Source organism: Myotis nattereri (assembly GCF_964212035.1).
Source record: "Myotis nattereri genome assembly, chromosome: 14".
NCBI lineage: Eukaryota > Metazoa > Chordata > Mammalia > Chiroptera > Vespertilionidae > Myotis > Myotis nattereri.
The window spans coordinates 44,867,955-44,891,438 of NC_138089.1; the positions used below are offsets into that span (position 1 = coordinate 44,867,955).

At 43.2% G+C, this 23,484-nt stretch overlaps 1 protein-coding gene across 2 annotated transcripts in view; it reads right to left on the minus strand.

The window, feature by feature from the left end:
• TOP2B (DNA topoisomerase II beta) overlaps nt 1–18,262 on the minus strand; it is a gene marked incomplete at its 5' end in the record, with an annotated part of 61,229 nt that extends 42,967 nt beyond the window's left edge. Inside the window, 2 exons of one of the 2 annotated variants that reach the window (XM_081105809.1) lie at nt 981–1,136; nt 18,165–18,262. In XM_081105809.1, coding sequence (XP_080961935.1) covers nt 981–1,136; nt 18,165–18,218 — 210 coding nt within the window. Of the gene's footprint in view, nt 1–980; nt 1,152–18,164 lie in introns of both variants that reach the window. The other variant, XM_081105808.1, reaches the window with a different exon arrangement.
• Nucleotides 18,263–23,484: the final 5,222 nt, after the last annotated feature.

Consider the following 23,484-nt stretch of genomic DNA (forward strand, 5'->3'; position numbering starts at 1 on the left):
TTAAATAAAATAGAAAGAAAATGGAAATATCTTATATTTACTTTACCCTTTCACTTCAATCTATGTATTTTCCTATTGTATAAGGATCCCAAAGTAAAATAATATGAACACAGCATGACTTTGGTATCAAAGAGATCTAGCTTTGAATCCTAGCTCTTACTAGTTGTAGATCTGAGAAAGGTACTTTATTTAAACTTCAGTGTCCTCATCTATAAAATAGAGATAACAGCACCTTCTTCCCAAAATTGTTAAAATCAAACAAGATAATGTGTAAAACAAGTCCATAGTAAGCATTAAGTCATTAGTGTGCATGTATAAATTCTAGAACTTAAAGCAGTGGTTCTTAACCTTCCTAATGCCACGACCCTTTAATACAGTTCCTCATGTTGTGGTGACCCCCAACCATAAAATTATTTTCATTGCTACTTTATAACTGTAATTTTGCTACTGTTATGAATCGTAATGTAAATATCCGATATGCAGGATGTATTTTCATTGTTACAAATTGAACATAATTAAAGCATAGTGATTAATCACAAAAACAATATGTAATTATATATGTGTTTTCCGATGGTCTTAGGCAGCCCCTGTGAAAGGGTCGTTCGACCCCAAAGGGGTCGCGACCCACAGGTTGAGAACCGCTGACTTGAAGTGTCTGTAAACCCCAGCATGCACGAACTTAAACATTTTTTTTTAAGTTCATTTAATACCATTTTACTCTATACTTCTGGTATACCTCTGATATACTTCTTACCTCTGATATACTTCTTATCTCTGATAGTTTTTATCTCCTAGTTTTCTCTTTTAATCGCTAGGAAGAAATGAGGACATTTCTACCTCTCTTAAATCCCTCTCCTTATTTTGCTTATGGCCACAGAAACAAGAAAATATGTACTTACAAAGTATATAATCATAAACATTTTATTAGAGTAGATATAAATACACATCTCCTAATTCCAATAAAATTTAAAAATAATTACCTGTGTCAATGGTTCCACTGACCCAATGTATGTATCAGGACGAAGGAGAATGTGTTCAAGTTGTGTCTTTTTCTGATACACTCTCTCAACAGACAACTTCTTTGAAGAATCATTTCTGTTTGCAGTTTCTGACTCTTCTTTTTTTGCAGCATTGTTCTGATCAAAAAGAGTCTAAAATTAACCAAAAAATCAAATTTAAATAACCTACCAAGGGGTAAACTAAAATGTTTATGGACACATGACATAATTTTGCTGTTGAAAAGAAAACCTATCTTTCAGGCTCACTGATTTTTAAGTCCTAAGAGAACAGCATATTTACTGACAGTCTAGTTCTTTTTATAATACTAGAGGCCCAATGCATGAAATTCGTGCAAGGGGCTCGGCCCTCGCAGCCCCGCTGGCTTAGTCCAGAAGTTCATCTGGAAGGTCATTCTGCTGTTTGGTCTAATTAGCATATTAGCTCTTTATTATATAGGATAGTATGAAACTGCAGTTTTGACTGAGCCCAAAAAGTAGGTACACATATTCACCAGAGGAGCTAGGACAGCCTACCTATATTCAATCCAGAAATATAAACATCTCCTAATTCTGTAAGATAATCAACATAATTTTTCTAGTTCTCAAAACTACCCAAGAAATGTGAGTTCTGATCAGGTTACAAGTTTACAATGACTGAACCTGGCTGGCTACAAAGGTCCCAAAAACTTCCAAATTAAGTTCCTTGCCATTACCTACTGAAGATTATGGTAAAGAGTGGGCAAAAGTAGCTTAAATAAAATAGTAACCTATGTAGTTAGTATATACTGATATGGCTGAGAATAAACACTAAACATGTTTTACAAAATGTTAAATTCCTCACTTTTGCAGGTTATGCCATATTCCTTACATTTCAGTGAGAGGTGCCCCATTACTGAGACACCCTATGATTCCAGTTTCTCTCTAATTCCAAGGAGGCAGAGTTTGGTGATCCTGATTCTAACTTCTATAGGAAACTAGAGGCCCAGTGCATGAAAACTCATGCACTGGAGAGGGAGGGTCCAGTACATGGATTCGTGCACATTGACAGAAAATTAGAAGAAATATTTTAATATCACTATTTGCCCTTTCTCTATAATAGAAGTGTCAGAGATGAAAGAAAATTAGTAAAATGTATATGAAAATAATATATAAATTGATTAATAAACAACAACATGATATAACAACAAAGACATGATATAAAAACAACCAAATTCACAATCAACAATGACAGATTGAAACACATGCGTATGATTGGTGCCAGCAAGAGCTTTATATGTATCACGCATGCACGAGCCAATGTTTATTTTTAAATTGGCAGGGCACGTCATATGTACCAGCCGGTTGGACAGACAAAAATACAGTCAGTCACTTAGACTTTTATATATATACTAGAGGCCCAGTGCACAAAAATTTGTGCACTCCGGGGGGAGGGGGAGGTCCCTCAGCCCGGCCTGTGCTCTCCAAAGTCTGAGACCCCCTCGGGAGATAACAACCTGCTGGCTTAGGCCCACTCCTGGGTGGCAGAGGGCAGGCCCAATCCCTAGGTGCAGCCCCGGGTCGGGTTCAGAGCAGAGCCGATTGGGGAGTTGGGACGCCGCCCCCTGTCATGCACAGAGCAGGGCGGATTGGGAGGTTGCAATGCCACCCTCAGTCACGCTCAGGGTAGGGCCGATTTGGGGGTTGGGACACTGCCCCGTCACACTCAAGGCAGGGTCGATGGGGAGGTTGCAGGGCCAATCCCTGTCACGCACAGAGCAGGGCCAATCAGGGGGTTGGGGCGCTGCCCCCGGTCACGCACAGAGCAGGGCCCATCAGGGGGGTTGGGGCTCCGTACCCTGTCACACACAGAGCAGGGTAAATCAGGGGGTTGGGGAGCTCACCCCATCACGCACAGAGCAGGGCCCATGAGGGGGTTGGGGAGCTCCCCCCATCACACACATAGCAGGGCCGATCAGGGGGTTGGGGCGCTGCACCCTGTCACACACAGAGCTGCAGGGCGATCGGGGGTTGGTGCGCCTTCCCCTGTCACGCACAGAGAAGGGCGGATAGGGAGGTTGTGGCCCCGCCCCCTGTCACACACAGAGCTGCAGGGCAATCAGGTGGTTTGGGCGCTGCCCCCTGTCATGCTGATCCCGGTGCCGGTAGGCCTCTCGGCTCCGCTGATCCCAGTGCTGGGAGGCATATTACCCTTTTACTATATAGGATAGAGGCCTGGTGCACGGGTGGGCGCCGGCTGGTTTGCCCTGAAGGGTGTCCTGGATCAGGGTGGGGGGCCCCCTGGGGTGCCTGGCCAGCCTGGGTGAGGGGATGATGGCTGTTTGCAGCTGGTCACACACCCTTCAGGGTAGGGGTCCCCACTGGGGTGCCTGGCCAGTCTGGGTGAGGGGCTGAGGGCTGTTTTCAGGCTGGCGGTTGACTGAAGCTCCCAACTGCTCCTTTTTTTCTTTCTTTTTTTTATTCTGGGCCAGCTTTAGCTCTGGCTCCAGCTCTGAGGCCTCTGCTGCTGACAGCAGGTATCTGGTTTGTTTGGGTTCTAAATCGAAACACTGTATCAACTCCAGCTCTGAGATCCCGGCTGGCTGAAAGCAGGTTTCTGGGGTTTTGTTTAACTTCTATATTTGTAACAATGTTTCAAACTGCAAGCTCAGAGGCTGGCAAGGCAGGCGGGGAATGTTGGTTTCCTCAGTCACTGAAGCAAGCAAGCCTCATGTTAGCTTCAAGCTGCCTGGCTGCCGGCCGCCATCTTGGCTGGCAGTTAATTTGCATATCGCCCTGATTAGCCAATGGGAAGAGTAGCGGATGTTTGGCTAATTACCATGTTTCTCTTTTATTAGATAGGATATTAGTAGATATTAATAAAAATGTTAAATTTTTTTTAAAAAGAATTTATAACTTTCTCCACAACCCTTTACTACCAATGGCCACCAGCACCTCCCAAATGGATACATGAAAATGAGGAATGTGGAAAATACAATTAATAAATAATTCAAGAATAAACTCTGTGTTTCACAGACTCACAAAAGTAGGTTTCAATTGTTTGTATGGAAAAAAAATAATAATACAATAAACTGTTTCACGTATTCACAAGTATAAAGCTACTTTTGCCCACCTCTGCATATACATAGTTAGAAAATAAGTGTGACCATATATTTAAAACATTTTTATGCCAAAATATCTTTTCCTAAATATCACATGATGAGAGTTGAAGAAACAGAGGTACAATTCTATTTAAAGTAATTGAAAGCATTAAGGAATACATATTATTTATAGAATATTGTAATAAAACAGACATTTTGAGGTCTTTGTACACATTCCAAATCAACTCTATTATGATATTGAATAATTTCTAAAACTTCATATAAATCTTTACCGTGGATATTTCATGGAGTAACTATTTTTAGTTACCCATACCAAAAAATATCTGTTAATTATAAACTTCTTTTTCTATAATTTTTATTGAAAATTATGACAAATATTTTTAAATTATAGTCCATTAAAACTATACTGCTTAGTGAACAAAGTTACAAAAGTATATATTAAAATGAACCCATATTCATCAGGAAAAAAATTACATTATGTACATGCAGAGGAAAAAAATTAAAATATATCCACAGAATATCAATAAAAATTATCTGAGAAACAGAAATATTGGCCATTTTCATCTTCTGATACACACTTTCTCATTTTCTACAATGAATACATATAGACGTATTTTAAATCTTATTAAACTATCCACATAAAAACGTAATTAAGCTAGAAAAAAACAGAAGGTTTCTTTTTTCCCAAGGCACTGTTTATACCTTCTTATTACTTCTGCTGTCCCAACTTTCTAACTAGAATCTAGGCAAAAAGGTAAGTGAAACCCAAGATTGGCAGCCTTGACAGAGTAGAAAGCAGAAATTAACAGTGCCGTCAAATTTGTCTTACTTTCCCATTCTCAACAAATGGTAGTTTGCAATGCTCACTGGCTCAGCAATTAAAAAAGGTTTTCTCCTGAGAAGCCTATATGTTTTTCTTACAGAAACCTAGAATGATGGTCTCTTTCAGCTCCTGTTTATTAGTAAAGCTGCCTCCTAAGTAGTGGGCTGGCCATTAAAAATCAAAGTCTGGGGGTAAAGCAAGAGAGGGCAGTTTCCCTCTCCCTTCCCATTCAGTGGAAGGTCCCATCCCTAGAACAGGTATGAATACAAACAACATCAGCCTAAGAACAGAGAAATTAAATGAGAAAAAATATGTTCACCACCAGATATAACTATTACTATCTTTATCTTTAAAAAAAGAAAAAGGTCACCCTGAATAGCTTTTCAATTTTAACAGTTACTGATAATATTCAGAAAAAAAGATCAAGAAATTAATCTGAACAAAAAGAAACCAGCAAACTCTTATGTACATGTTTATAAAAAGCATGCTCAATCCCACAGATGATAAAGGAGAGCAATATATTTGATGCTGTAAGCTAAAAGAATTATAGTCGTTTTAAATATTGAAAAGGAGGATTTTTGGATTCAAAATAATTTAACCTTTTCTTTTTCTTATACATTCATAGTAATGATATATTGTACTACCATAATCACACTTAACACATTGTTTGCGGGTAGTTTTTATCGCGCGCTAACAGGTGGCGCGGGCCATTTTTGCCAATTTTTTGCACAAATGGCAATGTTCAGTAAAATTACGATAACTTTAGTTTACGTATTTATACGTTACCCGCTAGTCTATAAAAAACGTATTAATACGTGTCCCGCGCTCTACTACCAGTCAACGTAAAACGTATAAATACGTTTCCCGCATACAATGTGTTAAGTATTCCACATTAACTAAAAATTAACAATATGTCTTTTTAAAAAATCAGTTACCAAAAGCATTCCAAATAATCTTTCATCAAAGTTTGATAAAAACTGATAGCATTATTTAAGTTTATTTGTAATTTATTTTACTTATTGGGTGGTTAAATTACCAAACTGTTTATAGTAATAAATAATACCACACCCAATTACACTGGAATCTAAGAAACTAGAAGCCCGGTGCATAAAATTTGTGTGTGTGTGTGTGTCCTTCAGCCTAGCCTGCACCCTCTCCAATCTGGGACCACTCGAAGGATGTCCGACTGCCCGATGGGATCGGGCCTAAATGGGCAGTCGGACAGCCCTCTCACAATCCAGGACTGCTGGCTCCCAACCCCTCGCCTGCCTGCCTGCCTGACTGACTGCCCCTAACCACTTCCCTGCCAGCCTGATCGATGCCTAACTGCTCCCCTGCCAGCCCAATTGCCCCTAACTGCCCTCCACTGCTGGCATGGTCACCCCTAACTGCCCTCCCCACAGGCCTGGTTCCCCCCAACTGCCCTCCCCTGCAGGCCTGGTCACCCCCAAATGCCCTCCCCTGCAGGTCTGGTTCCCCCCAACTGCCCTCCCCTGCAGGCCTGGTCACCCCTAACTTCCCTCCCCACAGGCCTGGTCCACCCACAACTGCCCTCCCCTGCTGACCATCTCGTGGTGGCCATCTTTGACCACATGGGGGGCGGCCATCTTGTGTGTTGGAGTGATGGTCAATTTGCATATTACCTCTTTATTAGATGGGATTAGGGTCACATTTTCATTCCCAGGTAAATTTTAAAGACAATAAAATGTTAAGCAATCCCATCCCATATTAAGATAAATATCCTTCAGAGAGCTAAAATAGTTGTTTGAATTCTATTCTTTGTGATTTACACATATGATGATACCATAATTAACTTTTTCTAAGGTTCAAAAACTGGCTGCCAAATTAAACAATACATTATCAGGGACTTTTAAATTATAACAGAAACATCAAAATAATATATTAAATCTTTTTTAAAATATTAATCTATCTTATAGGACTTCTGCAATACTGCCAACTCCTAGTAAAAGAATATAGATTTCATATATACCCAACTCAACCTTTATCAAGAATACTTCTCAACCACGAGAAAAAACATTCCAATAAAACAAACTTCTTATTTTAGAATGAGTATGTACCAAGATCATTTTGTGAAAAGAAAGTTTTTTTTCTTGCAGAGTTGCCACCTAAAATATAGCAACTTGGGGCAATCACCCACAGTTCCTGTTTTTCTAAGGAGAATAAATTTCTACCAAAGAGGTGAAAGGAGATGGAGATGGCCTGCCAGTTGGTGCTAAAATGAAACTGAGTCACTCATTCACATAATCAGCACAGAAATCTCACCATCCCCAAGCAAACAAGAGTGGCACCAGCAAACGCTTTAGCAACAAGTCTCTTGTATCTTCTAGCAGGGGTGGGAACGTCCAGCCCAGGGGTAGTAAAAGGCCCCTGAAATCATTTGGTCTGGCCCTTCCAAGGCAACTGCAGGCAGAACTAGAAATTCAGTAAATCTTGGAGCTTTTTACATAGCAATATACATTTATATTAAGTGAATTATATTAAGCAAATTATGTTTAAATATCCAAATGACCCTTGGCAAAAAAAAAAGGTTCCGCACCCCTATTCTATAGGCTCCCCACAGACTTCCATTACCTTTTTGTATCATCTTCTCCTCTTTTCTCCCTCAAAACTGCCATGCTTAACATCCATTTTAGCCATATTTTACCTACATAACAACAGCAAGGGTTATGTTATCTACCCATCGTTAATGAAAACAAAAACTATCTATTTGTCTTCCATCTATGCTCCTCTAGAAATGTCTTTCCAAAGACAGGGACAAGGAGAAATGTGGAAGATGAGGGATACTTGAGAGGATAAGAAATGCTAAAATGTCCACTGTGAATATAAAATAAAAATACATTTTCTGTAAAAGGCATCCAAATCTGAAAGGACAAAGTTAAGCTATCACTATTTGCAGATGATAAAGACTTCACCGAACAACTATTAGAACTAATCAATGAATTCAGTTACAGTTGCAGAATACAAAAGCAATATACAAAAATCTGTTGTGTTTTTGTACATTGATAACAAACTATCAGAAAGGAAGTAAGAAAACAACCCAATTTACAACTACATCAAAAAAGAATAAACTACCTAGGAATAAATTTATCCAAGAAGGTGAAGACCTGTGCACTAAAAATTATGAGACATTGATAAAAAAAAATACAAAAATAAAAAATAAATAAAACTGAAGAAGACACAAACTAATGGAAAGTTATTCTGTGCTCATGGATTGGAAGAATTAATCTATATTAATAAAAGGATAATATGCTAATTAGACTGGGAGACCTTCTGGACATTCTTCTGGACAAAGCAATGGTGGTGGGGCTGAGGTAGAGGAGGTTAGAGGCCAAGAGGGGAGGGCAGTTGTGGGTGATCAGGCTGGTGGGGTGCGGAGCCGTTGGGGGTAAGCAGACCAGCGGGGGGGGGGGTCAGTTCGAGGTGATCAGGACAGTGGGGGGGGGCAGTTTGGAGTGAGCAGGCCAGCAGGGGGAAAGCTGGGGGCGAGCAGGCTAGTGGGGAGGGGAGGTGGGGGTGAGCAGGCCAGCAGGGGGGCAGTTGGGGGTGATCAGGCTGGCGGGGGGGGGGGCAGTTGGGGGCAAGCAGGCCGGCAGACAGAGTGGTTAGGGGCAACCAGGCAGGCAGGCAGGCAGGCAGGCAGGTGAGCGTTTAGGAGCCAGCAGTCCCAGGTTGCGAGAGGGATATCCGACTGCCGGTTTAGGCTCGATTCCTGTAAACCAGCAGGACAACCTTTGAGGGGTCCCAGATTGGAGAGGGTGCAGGCCGGGCTGAGGAACACCCCCTACCCCCATGCACGAATTCCATGCACCGGGCTACCAGTATTGTTATAATGCCCATACTACCCAAAGCAAACTACAGATTCAATGCAATCCCTATTAAAATTACAATGGCATTTTTTACAGAAATCAAACAAAAATCAACTCAAAATGGAATAAAGACTTTGAATGTAAGACCTGAAACCATAAAATTCCTAGAAGAAAACACAGATGGTAAGCTCCCTGAGATCAGTATTGGTGATGATTTTCAGGATCTCAGACCAAAAGCAAAGACAACAAAAGCAAAAACAAACAAATGGGACTACATTAAACTAAAAAGCTTCTTTCTACACAACAAAGGAAACCATTAACAAAATGAAAGGCAACCTACCAAATGGAAGAAAATATTTGCAAAGCATATGTCTGATAAGGGATTAATATCTAAAACATATAAAGACCTCATACAACTCAACAGCAAAAAAATATACATACATACAAACAAACAAACAAAACCCTAAAAAATCTGATTTAAAAAATGGGCAGAGAATCTGAGTAGTTATTTTCCAAAGACATACAGATGGCCAACAGGTACATGAAAATGCGCTCAGTATCACTAAGCGTCACAGAAATGCAAATCAAAATGCAAATAGATGTTTCTCTCTCACCTCACACCTGTTAGAAGGCTATTACCAAAAAAAACATGAAATATAAATTGTTGGCAAAGATGTGGAGAAAGTGGAATTCTTGTGCACTGCTGGTGGGAACGTAAGTTGGTATAGCCACTATGAAAAACAGTATGGCTTGTCTTCTAAAAATTAAAAATATAACTACCACATGATCCAGCAATTTCACTTCTGGGTATTTATCTGAAGAAAAATGAAAACACTGACTCAAAAAAGATACATGCACCCCCATATATGCTCACTGCAGCATTAGTTGCAATAGCCAAGACACAGAAGCAACCTAAAGTGTTCATCAATGGATGAATGTATAAAGAAAATGTCACACACACACACACACACACACACTGAAATGTTATTCAGCCATAAAAAATGAAATCTCCCCATATGTGACAATATTAATAAACTTGGGAAGTCATTATGCTAAGTGAAATAAGTATGAGAAAGGCAGATCCTATATGATCTCAATTATGAAGAATCTAAAACAAAACAAACAGAAAACAAACTCATAGATACTGAGCACAGACTGGTGGCTGCCAGAGGTGGGGAGTGGAGGGAAGGAGGGTGAAGGTGGTCAAAATGTATAATGTATACTATATAATGTATAGTATGGCCACTATAGTTAATAGTACTTTATTGTATATCTGAAAGTTGCTGAGAGTAGGTCTTAAAAGTTCCCATCATAAAAAAAAAAATTATAACTATGTGTGATGCTGGATGTTAAATATGACCCTTGCTGTTCTTATGTACGTGAAATATGCCTAGAGTTATTACAGTGATTATTGCTTAATATTTAAAAATACACTTTCGCTAGAACCAGTTTGGCTCAGTAGATAGAGCGTCGGCCTGCGGACTCAAGGGTCCCGGGTTTGATTCCGGTCAAGGGCATATACCTTGGTTGCAGGCACATCCCCAGTGGGGGCATGCAGGAAGCAGCTGATCGATGTTTCTGGCTCTCTATCCCTCTCCCTTCCTCTCTGTAAAAAATCAATAAAAATATATTTTAAAAAATACACTTTCTCTGAGATAAAATAAATGAAAAAACTTATCACTGGATTTAAAAAAGAGGAAAACCCACTTGAGAGCTTACCATGTGCCAAGTATTATGGGAATTATATGAATAATTTCAATGCATCCTCAAATTTTCCTTATACATTCATAAGAGCTCCTTAAAGTGGATGTTTATTATGATCCTCTTTTTACAGATGAGGAAACTAAGGTCTGAAAAAGTTAGGTGTTTTCCCAAAACTAACAAAGCTAGTACTAGAAGAAGCTGAATTATGAAACCAGATGATGTGATTTCATAGCCCATACTCTTAAAAGAGCATTATGCTATACAACAGTTATATACCCTGTGAGGGAAATGTACTTCCCAACTTTTTGTATGAAAGAAAAAGGTTAGTAGAAAAAAAAGATATAGGTATATCCCAGAAGGCTTTGTTTATCCTGTCACATCAGGGTATAAGAAATGAGTTGTTTTGTTCTTAATGTTTTCAAATGGAAGAGGCAGAGTAAATACTGGTTAAGAACATAGACCTGGTTTAAATCCCACTTTTGCCTTAGCCATGCCCTAATAGTTTGTTACCTAATCTCTAGCCCTGTTTCCTTCTCTGAAAATAGAAATAATTATACCTTTTCTTTAAATAAAAATAACCTTAATAGGCCTGCATGGCTCAGTGGTTGAGCATTGACCTATGAACCAGAAGGTCACAGTTCAATTCCCAGTCAGGGCACATGCCTGGGTTTCAGGCTCAATTCCCAGTGTGGGGCATCCAGGAGGCGGCCAATCCATGATTCTCACTCCTTGTTGATCATTCTTTCTTTCTCTCTTTCTTTCTCTCTCTCTCTCTCTCTCTCTCTCTCTCTCTCTCTCTCTCTCTCTCTCTCTCTTTCTCTTCCTCTCTAAAATCAATAAAAATATTTTAAAAACTGGGTCATATTTGTATTTTAAAAATTGGCTTATTAAAAAAAATACTTAGAAAAATGTAACTGCTGCTACCACCCAAGTACTGAACAGATTTGGAACCATACAGGTGAACACTCTCACTTCTATTCAGAAAAGCTAGCACAGTTTATAAAAAATGTTACTAAATACTGCTATTATGTTATTTGAGAATATATCTAAAAAACACTGCTACTTGACCACTTGTTCTTATAATGACAGAAGAATTTTCAGGAAGTATATTAATTATCCAATTTGTAACAATAACTGAGGTTGGATTCAGCTCTTTGCTAAACACTGTATGGATACAAACTAGTAAAATACATGGTCTCTGACTTCAGAAGTTTATAATCTAACTAGAGGCCAAGTAAACAGAATTCATGTATGGATAGGGTCCCTAGGCCTGGCTGGCGATCAGGGCCAATCTGTGGGGTGACCGATCAGGGCCAATCTGTGGGGCGACCGGCAGGGCTGGCACCCACCTTGGCTGGCCCGGGGCCTGCGGGCTGGGGGCAGCTCCTGCCTTGAGCGTCTGCCCCTGGTGGTCAGTGCACGTCATAGCAACCAGTTGTTCCACCAGTCATTCCCCCGTTTGGTCAATTTGCATAGTAGGCTTTTATTATATAGGATTGTTAAGACAAAAGTATCACACATGAAAGCTCCATAAAAAAAAAAAAAGACATTTACATTTTATGATCCATAAGAGTAACAGAAAAAGAGGAGTATAAACTGGAGGATAAAAGATTGCTGAGACTCTCAAGTGGCCTTGAAGAGTAATTAATATTTAGACTGGTAAAGAGAGGAGAAAGAGGCATTCCTGATGTAAGGTAACCATGCAAAGGCAAAAATGACCACAATAAACATGACATGCAAGAGACTGTGAAGAGATAAATCTAACTATGAGAACTATCTGAAATATGTTTCATTTTGGAGGGCACATCCTATCTAATAAAAGAGAAACATGGTAATTGGCGTACGACCGTTACCCTTCCCATTGGCTAATCAGCGAGATATGCAAATTAACTGCCAGCCAAGATGGTGGCCGGCAGCCAGGCAGCTTGAAACTAACATGAGGCTTGCTTACTTCAGTGATGTAGGACTCCAACATTCCCCGCCAGCCTTGCCGGCCTCTGAGTCTACAGTCTGGAACATTGTAACAAATATAGAAGATATGCCGAAACCGGTTTGGCTCAGTGGATAGAGCGTCGGCCTGCAGACTGAGAGGTCCCAGGTTCGATTCCGGTCAAGGGCATGTACCTGAGTTGCAGGCACATCCCCGGTGGAGGATGTGCAGGAGGAGGCTAATCGATGTTTCTCTCTCATCGATGTTTCTGACTCTCTGTCTCTCTCTCCTTTCCTCTCTGTGGAAAATCAATAAAATATATTAAAAATATATATATATAGAAGATAAACAAAACCCCAGAAACCAGCTTTCAGTGAGCAGGGATCTCAAAGCTGGAGTTGATACAGTGCCTCGATTATAGAACCCAGCAGAGGCCTCAGAGCTGGAGCCAGAGCTAAAGCTGGCCCAGAATAAAAAAAAAAAAAAGAAAAAAAGGAGCAGTTGGGAGCTTCAGTCATTTGCGAGCCTGAAAACAGCCCTCAGCCCCTCACCCAGACTGGCCAGGCACCCCAGTGGGGACCCCCACCCTGATCCAGGACACCCTTCAGGGCAAACCAGCCAGCCCCACCCATGCACCAGGCCTCTATCCTATATAGTAAAAGGGTAATATGCCTCCCAGCACCAGGATCAGTGGAGCCGCGAGGCCTCCCAGCACCGGGATCAGCGTGACGGGGCAGCGCCCAAACCCCCTGATCGCTCTGCGGCCCTGTGTGTGACAGGGGGCGGGGGCCACAACCTCCCTATCCGCCCTGCTCTGTGCGTGACAGGGGAAGGCGCCCCAACCTTCTGATCAGCCCCGCTCTGTGCGTGACAGGGGGGAGCTCCCGAACCCCCTGATCGCCCTGCGGCTCTGTGTGTGACAGGCTGCAGCGCCCCAACCCCCTGATCGCCCTGCGGCTCTGTGTGTAACAGGGTGCGGCGCCTCAACCCCCGCCCCCCATGGGCCCTGCTCTGTGTGTGACGGGGTAGAGCCATAACCTCCCCATCAGCCCTACCCTGAGTGTGACAGTGGTGGCGCCCCAACCCCCTGATCCGCCCTGCTCTGTGTGTGACAGGGGGCAGTGCCCCAACTTCCCTACTGGCCCTACTCTGTGAGTGACAGGGGGGAGCTCCTCAACCCCCTGATGGGCCCTGCTCTGTGCATGACAGGGGGGAGCGCCCCAACCCCCTCATCAACCCTGCTCTGTGCGTGACAAGGGGGAGCTCCCCAACCCCCTGATGGGCCCTGCTCTGTGTGTGACAGGTGGGAGCTCCCCAACCCCCTGATCAACCCTGCTCTGTGCGTGACAGGGGGTGGCGCCGCAACCTCCCCATCGACCCTGCCTTGAGTGTGACAGGGGGCGGTGCCCCCATCCCCCAATCAGCCCTACCCTGAGCGTGACTGAGGGTGGCATTGCAACCTCCCAATCCGCCCTGCTCTGTGCATGACAGGGGGCGGCGCCCCAACTCCCCAATCGGCCCTGCTCTGAGCACGACCCGGGGCTGCACCTAGGGATTGGGCCTGCCCTCTGCTACCCGGGAGTAGGCCTAAGCCAGCAGGTCGTTATCTCCCAAGGGGTCCCAGACTGCAAGAGGGCACAGGCCGGGCTGAGGGACCCCCCCTACCCCCCAAGTGCACAAATTTTTGTGCACCGGGCCTCTAGTAATTTATAAAAGAGTTGGCTTTGAAAATCTGAGATTAGACTTGTGATAATGAGCCACTAAAGCAATGTTCTTTAAAAAGAAAATAATATAATATATATAATATATATATTATTGATTTCAGAGAGGAAGGGAAAGGGAGAGAGAGATAGAAACATCAATGATGAGAGGGAATTACTGATTGGCTGCCTCCTGCATGCCACCTACCGGGGATTGTGCTTACAACCCAGGCATGTGCCCTTGACTAGAAAGGAACCTGGGACCATTCAGTCTGCAGGCCGCCACTCTACCCACTGAGCCAAACCAGCTAAGGCTAAAGCAATGTTCTTAAAACAAATCTTGAATTAAGAAATACTCAGTCAAAAATTGTTTTATATTTCATTAAATTTTACTTTAAAAATACTACAGTGTTAACTGTGGTCTAGTATTTTTTTAAAAAAAGATATACTTTTAGAAATAAATACTGAAATATTTACAAACAGTGATATAATTTTTTGTTTCAAAATAATGGAAGGGGAAAGGTGGGTGACCTTGAATTGATAATTGTTGAAGATTAATAAAGTCTCTACACTTTTCTGGCCACCACTCTTTTATATGCTTAATATTTTCTTATTTCTTTTTAAAAATTTACTTTATTGTTGAAAGTATTACAGATACTTTGGTAAACCAGATCTTCTCTGGTTTTTTGTTTGTTTGTTTGTTTGTTTGTTTGTTTGTTTTTTCCCATTGACCTCTCCATCCTGCACCTGTCCCTCCCAGGCCTTCACCACACTGTTGCTTAATATTTTCTTTTACAGTATCTTTAGCCTAACAAATTTGAGGACTACTGGGGGGGATGAATATTCACATAGTGATTAATTGTATTCTAATATTTCCACAAATCTATTTTTTACAAGAACTTAATGATAAATGACTGGCATGAAATAGACTATTAGGGTCTACTAATTAAAACTTTACAAACTACAATTGAATTTAAGAAACACTGCTTGTGTCAGTGGGAGAGGAAAAGAGGGCACCTGTAATACTTTCAACAATAAAAGTAAATTAAAAAAAGAAACTTGTTTCAGAGACGTCTTCATAGCTATTTTAACTCAAAATAGTTTTAGTGTATATTTTCACTTTTTTAAATTTCAGATAATTGCAAATTCAACACAAAGCAAATACGTTATTAAGAACTTTATCTCCATCTTAAACCACTTTGCTTTGTGGTTTCAGATATTGTAATGTAAACTTTCATGCAGTGACAATGTTAACACTACATACTGACATGCCTCTTAACGGAAGTCAATACCAGGAACACACGGCATTACCCACCCATCCCCAAAATAACGATGTCAAGGACTAATTCTATTTTCCTTCTTCCTGTTACCCACAAGCAGATGGCAACATAACACTAGTTTCAACAAAGCAAATTACCCTTCTTCAGAAACAGATGACCACTGCATCAAACCCCTGAACTCTTGCAAAGAAACTTTTTGGTTTCACTCTGGCTTAAAGATATTTTATGAAAGATAACTATCATTCTGACTGTGCATTTCTTGAACTTCACCAATAAAAACAAACATTTATTACACCCAGCACTGTGCTACATATGTCATCTCAATTTTACAGATGAGAAAACAAGCTTAGAAAGATTTAGTTCCTTGTGCAAAGTCACACTGCCTATGTATTGGAGTCAGGATCTGAATCTACATCAATCTGACCTCAATGTCCACGCTCCTAAACACCTCACTCTATCATTTCCCACAAAATTAAACAAGTCTATCATCAATGGTATAGACATAAAGGTATAATATAATCTGACTTAAATCTAAAGCAAGCATCAAATCTTAAAGTAGACATATGGGGTAATTATCTTTTTAATAAATAAATTCAACAAAAAGGATATAATCTATAAATAAAAGACTTATTTTTCTTCTCCTTATTTTACTATATTAATCCTATATGATAAAAGCCTAATATGCTAAGTGTCCAGTCGCCCGGTTGTCCGTTCAGCCAATCAAAGTTAATGATATGCTAAGGCCACTCAACCACTTGCTATGGCACCCACTGACCACCAGGGGGCAGACAGTCAAACAGTTACTATGACATGCACTAACCACCAAGGGGCAGACAATCCAACCAGTAGGTTAGCTTGCTGCTGGGGTCTGGCTGATCGGGACAGAGCGAGACAGGCCAGACACACCCTGGAGCCCTCTGGCAGTCCCTCCCCAGCTGGCCAACCTCCTGCATCCCTCCTCAGCCCCTATCGTGCACCAGTGGGGTCCCTCGGCCTGGCCTATGCCCTCTTGCAATTTGGGACCCCTTAGGGGATGTTGGAGAGCCGTTATTGGCCGGATCCCGCAGGCCAGGTTGAAGGATGCCACTAGTGCACAAACTCATGCACTGGGCCTCTAGTAGTTTTATAATGAAAAAAATCTTTTAAAAATAAATTTGTTTCAAATGAACTTTTCTGATATTGAATGAGACCAATATTTCTTATACAAAGGAAAGTTTTTTACTGAGTTTGAAAGAAAAGGTGGTTATTTCATTATCTTCAAAGTTAAATAGCAATAAATTAAAATATTACTGTCAAATGTGAAAGCCAACCAATCCAATCTTGGAGCAACATGTTTACCATTTCTCAGAGGTCCTCAGAGAAAACACTGATCAGGCCTCAATACTTCCAAATAGTGAATGAGAACCATCTGGCAAACGAAGTCCATTTTTAGTTGTTTGATTTTAGTTACAGGAGTAAGGGCCGTCAATTTTAAAATATCATTCTTTTTGTGATTATACATTCCCTCTCTCCCCCGGATGTCCACATGGGCCATTCATTATCTTATGTCAGATGACATCTTATGTCTCTGGCCTCTAGTCTATTCGTATTACATTATTGAAGTCGTTTACAAATTTCGGAGAGATTCAACAATTAAGGGCCTGGCAACTTATTTTGCAAAGCACCCTGGCACAGAAACATAAATGGTTAAAATGTTTTCCTGCCATCAGCAACATGCTTTGTACAGGGAGTACCTGTCAAGACGGCTACTCAACTCACCTAAACCTCACCCTCGCACAGAGAAAATAAAGAAGAATTCAATAATAAAAATGCCGGTATGAAAGTTGCCTTAAGTGCTTTGAAAAAGGGGAGGGTCCCTCAAAAGTCCCAGAGGGGTAGGGAAAAAAAATGAAATGCTTTTCTCTCGTTCTCTTGGGGACCTAGCCAGTTGGCTGAGCTGGCCTATTCCGTGTAGGAAATGACCCCGCTGTGAACCCGATGCTGAGCAAGGGAAACGCCAGCGCATTATCGATCGGCCGTGGGAATTGGATCTCTCGAGGTCTTCCCTCCGCTACGGCTCCGCGGCAGCAACTGGGCGCCGAAATCCTTCTACTCCCGGGACAAACCACTTGGGTCTCCTCCCGGACCCTCTCCATTCATCCGGTCCCCGCCCGGTTGCACCTGCGAGGCTGAGCGCAGGTGAGCGCTTCTTTGAACCATCCGCCCCGACAGACGGACAGACAGACGGACGGACGGACGACCCGCAGCACAGCCACTGCAGTCAAACAGCCATCCGAAGGCGCTTTCAACCGAATGAGACGCGGCATTTAAGCGTAAATGGCTGCAGACAGATTCCCCGCCAAATCCATTCTTGGAGATTGTAAAGCATCCGAAATGGTTGCACTGACACACACACACACACACACACACACACACACACTCACTCTTCTCCGGGGTTTTCTGAAGCCACATTTGGAGAAACTGCTGACCCCCGCAGACACACCAGCACACCCGTGACCTCACTCAGCGGGGAAAAGATGAAGCGGGGTCCCGCGTCCCGTGCAAGGCTCGTCCCCCAAAGTTTCAAGTGCACAGGACGCTCCTGCAGCGGGAGCCTCCGGGAGGCGCAGAGAAGAAAGAAAGGGGGCGGGGAGCTGAGGGTTCTGCGGGGAGAAGCCGACCCGGCGCGTTCCGCTCGGAGGACCGGATTTCCCTCTCCCCGTCTCCCGGCCCCCGCCCCTCCCCGGGCGCCCGGCAGCATTCCTGCCCCGCTGCGCCCGGGAACAATGCCGAGGCGGCCCCCCGCCCGAGCGCCCGCCACTCACCACCCAGGTCAGCGCCCCGTTGCCGCCGGCTCCCGCGCCGCCCGCCTTGGCCATGGCGGGTCCTCCGCTCGCAGGCCCCAGGCCCCGCCGCCGCCGCCGCCGCCGCTCCCGCCTCCCCGCCGGCCGCCCGGCCCCGCTGCCCCGCACCGACCGCTCCGCTCGCCCAGCTCCTAGCGGCGGCGCCCCCCGCGCCCCATCGCCCAGACCCGGGAGGACGCCCGGCCGAGCCCAGCGAGGAGGCCGCGCCGCCCGCCGCCCTCAAACTCGAGGCGCGGCGTCCGCCTGGCCCGGGCCTAGCGCCGCTGAGGAGAAGGCGGAGGAGGAAGCGGGAGGAACCCGCGGCGGCGGAGCGGCAGCGGCACCTCCTTGTCCTCCCGCAGGCGCCTCGGCGAAAGGGGGGCCGAGGTCCCGGGGTGCGGGCGGCGGTGCAGGCAGAGAGCTCGGCAGGGGAGCCCGGGGCGTCGGGACGTGGCGGGGACGCAGCGGCGCCTTGTCCTTCCTCGCGCTCCGCGAAGGCCGGCTGCTCGGGCGCCGAGTCACCGCCGGAGCTGCTGCCTCCAAGGCCCGCTTCGCGGCCCGCGCTGCAGCCCCCGAGTCCTCACATCCACACGCCGAGACGGACAATAAACAGAGCCGCCGCCGCCGCGGTCGCCTCCCTCTTGTCCGGCATAACACGGCGCACACACACTCGCACACCGGGGAGGGAGGGCGCGGCGGACGCCCCCGCTGTCAGTCAGCGCCTCGCTGCCCAATCGGGGCCTCGTCGCCCAGCCTCTCGGCCAATCCCAAAATTCCAAGCCCCCTGAGGGGCGGGACCCGAGGGGGAAACGTCATTGCGGGTAGCAACCGAAGGGAAGACTTGGGTTTTTTTGTTTGTGTGTGTGTGTGTGTGTGTGCGTGTGTGTAGGTTTTCCATTTGCAGGGAGATCGGGGGCTACTGTCAGGGGTCATGTGAGGGCGGCCAAGGGAAAGGGTCGGATTCGCCGGGGTCGATTGTAATCCTCCGGGCGAGCGTGCAGCCGGGGCAGGTCTTTGCCCCGGGCCCCTGGAGGTGGGGGGGAGGAGGGGGGCAGGAAGGAGCCGGGGCTGTCCCAAAGGGAAAGTATTTTTAAAGAGCAGTTGTAAACCACAAGCCAGACGCTGTAGATCGCTGGTACCGGGAGGGCCGGCCTTGTGACCCCAGGCTCCCCAAGGCCCCAAGCGGACCACGCAGCTGCCAAAATGAATGCTTTGCTCAGACCTCCTCCTCCATCTCCGTTCCCAAAAGGGATCCGGTCCGTTTCCAGAAAAAGTGCTTTTAAAGAACTTAAATGATAAGAGACACGCGGGGAACGTGCCAGGGAAAGAATGCGGGTGGCGGCGGGGAGGGTTCTGTGTTGCCTCTTCGCTGACCTTCCTCTCTGCTCTGAAACAATGCGGAAATGTCACTGTCACCGAGTTCTCATCCGAGCAGGCTGTGCCTGCGACGCCTCTGGCCAGGCAGGCTTCCTATTTTAAATTCCTCTCGGTGGGATTTTAAATGCACACCGAAGGATCCCTCCATTCACAGGAAAGCTTTCTAAGAACCAACAGGACCCATGCCGCCGCACCAAAACCTTTGGCAGATGGAAGGTGGCTTCACTTCATCCTGCTTTTCAGTGTAATTCCCTGCAGCAAGTATGAATTGGGCGCACACTCGGTCAGCCTGTGCCAGGCTCGGCGATGGGTTCAAAATCAAAACGGGGGCCCTAACCAGTTTGGCTCAGTGGATGGAGCGTCGGCCTGCGGACTGAAGGGTCCCAGGTTCGATTCCGGTCAAGGGCATGTACCTTGGTTGCGGGCACATCCCCAGTAGGGGGTGTGCAGGAGGCAGCTGATCGATGTTTCTCTCTCTCAGCACTGTTTCTAACTTTCTATCCCTCTCCCTTCCTCTCTGTAAAAAAATCAGTAAAATATAAAAAATAAAAACAGGGGTCCCTGATGGCAAATAATGTTTAATCTGGCCTGTTGGACAGACTAAAAAGGGAGTGGACGGCCACCAAAAGGAGTCCTTGAGGACATGAAGTGCCACCAGCTAGTTGTGACAAGAGGGCTTTTTTAAAAGATGAGAACCGTGTTGCTGCTTTTGTGAGAAGGTGTTTCTGTGAACTTCTCTTCCAACTGGGTATTTCCTCTCAAGGGAAAACAAATATGTCTCGGGTCACATCTTTCAACTGCCTTCTGGGTCCAGATGAGGGGGGAACTCTAAAACATGGGAATAATTTAAACACCGTTTTTCTTAATTAGCTCTCTAGTGGCCATGTAACGTTGGCAGATTTGGAACTTGGGTTCAGAACAGTGAGACCTTTCTTTACCTTGAACTTGAGGTGCAAGCTTGTAAATCAAGACACACCAGGGCTCTGAACCTGACCAGCTAAATATCTGTGCCTGCTATTTAACTTCCCTGAGCCTTGTTAAAATGAGGATTTTTGCTCTTATACTTACTGTGACTTTAGATCTTCAAAGTACACATATTTTATAAGTTTGAGAAGGGGTAAGTAATTTTAAAGGCTGTGAGTTTTTTTAATATATATACCTTAAGTAAAAGCTAAGCTATTAAATATATAGCTGTCTCATTTTTGTAAACTTCATTTTTCTAAGCTCTTCAGCCTCAGATTTTGAAATGAATAAAAATATTCAAAGTCAAAAGGTTAATTAATGAAAATCATGGTTATCTTTTCACTTGCCTCATAAGTGAGGCATTGAGTCTATTCGCTTTCTAAATAGAAGGCATGCTAGTAAATGTACCTGGTTTTATTCTTATTAAAATACTGACCGAAAGAGTCACAAATAAAAGTTGTTGACTATATGTGTGTACAGATCACCAGTTTAAAGTAGAGATTTGTGACAAATGGGAGAAGGAACCTAGATCAAAACTAACTCTTAAGGTGAAATTTCCCAGGTTTCTCATTATTTTTCTTTGCAACTAATACAGGGGTAAGCAAAAGAAAGTTTATAGTTGTGAATACCTGAAACACAGAGTTTATTCTTGTGTTATTAGTAATTATGGCATTAATTATTTGTATTACAACTGTGAACCTACTTTTGATCACCCCTATAAATATTATATTCCCACCAAAAAAAGTATCTCAGTTTCTGAAGAAATGTCAGTGTTTTCAACTGTATGCAACAAACTGAACATATACTAGTACATGATAAAATTGGCTGTACTCATCTTAAGCACAGCTTTCCCTTCTGGGATTTTGTCAGATGATTTTTATTTACACAGTAATTATAGCAATAATTGCCACATTAAAAAGCTTCTAGATCAGGTTTGTCTTGTTTGGAACACTACTTTATTCATAGGTGTATACTATATTTAAAGATAATTTTCACCCCACACCAACACCAGCCAAAATGAAAATTACAAAAATCAAAATCAATTCTATGAACTGTAAAAATAAAGGCCTTTATTTAATTAAGCTTTTTGAGTAGCTTTCATGGGCGCTTATCTAACAACTTTAGAATTTTTATTTTTTTAGGCCTGACGTTTCCTTATTTTAGCAATAAAAAAAACTATTTAGTGTGCTACTATGTGTTGGGTACTTGGACCTAGGAATTTAAAAACGTGATAAAATTAGGTTTCTGCCTTAACTTCACACCTTGACTTACGTAGTTTTGAGCTAATCTTTTAAGCCAAAAAACAAGTTTATATTTATTCATTTGCTATTTAATAAATGGTTTACCTGATGAGTCACTCCTATCATTGAACTTTATATGAAGTAGGTAATTTAGTCTATAAAAAGAAATTATCTAACAAGTGTATCTCAAAACTATACTTCTAGGTACCTAGCAAAGTTTCAATAGAGTTTTCAGTCAAATCATGTTTTTGTTCCAACACTGAGATGCACTTGGGGCCTAGGGAACTAATCTTTAATTTGGTGAGCATTTAAAAATAAAATAAAATTTGAATTTAAAATTCAATGTCTATATAGACCAATGGAACAGAACAGATAACCCAGAATATGACCCAAGCCATTATGCTCAATTAATATTTGACAAAGGAGGCAAAAGCATACAGTGGAGTGAAAACAGTCTCTTTAAAAAATGGTGATGGGAAATTTGGACAGATACATGCAAAAAAAAAAAAAATGAAACTAGATCACCAACTTACACCATACACAAAAACAAACTCAAAATGGCTAAAGGACTTGAATGTAAAACAGGAAACCATAAAATCCTACAAGACTCCATAGGCAGCAAAATAGCAGACATATGTCATAGCAATATCTTTACAGACACAGCTCCTAGGGCAATGGAGGCTAAGGAGAAAATAAACAAATGGGACTACATCAAAATAAAATGCTTCTGCACAGCAAAAGAAACCATCAACAAAACAACAAGAAAGCCCACGGCATGGGAGAACATATTTGCCAATGATATTTCCGATAAGGGTTTAATCTCCAAAATTTACAGAGAACTCATACAACTTAACAAAAGGAAGATAACCAATCCAATCAAAAAATGGTCAAAGGATCTTCTAAATAGACACTTTTCGAAAGAGGACATACAGAAGACCAGAGACATATGAAAACATGCTCAAAGATGCAAATCAAAACAACAATGAGATACCATCTCACACCTGTCAGAATGGCTATCATCAACAAATCAACAAACAACAAGTGCTGGTGGAAAGGATGTGAGGAAAAGGAACCCTCGTGCACTGCTGGTGGGAATGCAGACTGGTGCAGCCACTGTGGAAGACAGTATGGAGTTTTCCTCAAAAAACTAAGAATGGAACTCCCATTTGACCCAGTAATCCCATTTCTAGGACTATATCCCAAGAAACCAGAAACACCAATCAGAAAGGATATATGCACCCCTAAGTTCATAGCAGCACAATTCACCATAGCTAAGATTTGGAAATAGCCTAAGTGCCCATCAGCAGATGAGTGGATTAGAAAACTGTGGTACATCTACACAATGGAATACTATGCCGCTATAAAAAAGAAGGAACTTGTACCATTTGCAACAGCATGGATGAAACTGGAGAGCATTATGCTAAGTGAAATAAGCCAGTCAGAGAAAGATAAATATCACATGATCTCACTCATATGTGGGATATAATGATCAACATAATTTGATGAATAAGACTAGATCCAGAGACAAATGGTGGTGGTGGGGCGGGGGGGGGCTTGGGGGGAGAGTTAGAGAGCAACTAAAGGACTTGTTTGTATGCATGCATATTAGCATAACCAATGGACACAGACATAGGGTGGTGGGGGCTTGCCTGGCATGGGAATGGCTGGGGGAGGGTATCAACTGGGGAAAAAGGAGACATATGTGAAACTTTACACAATAA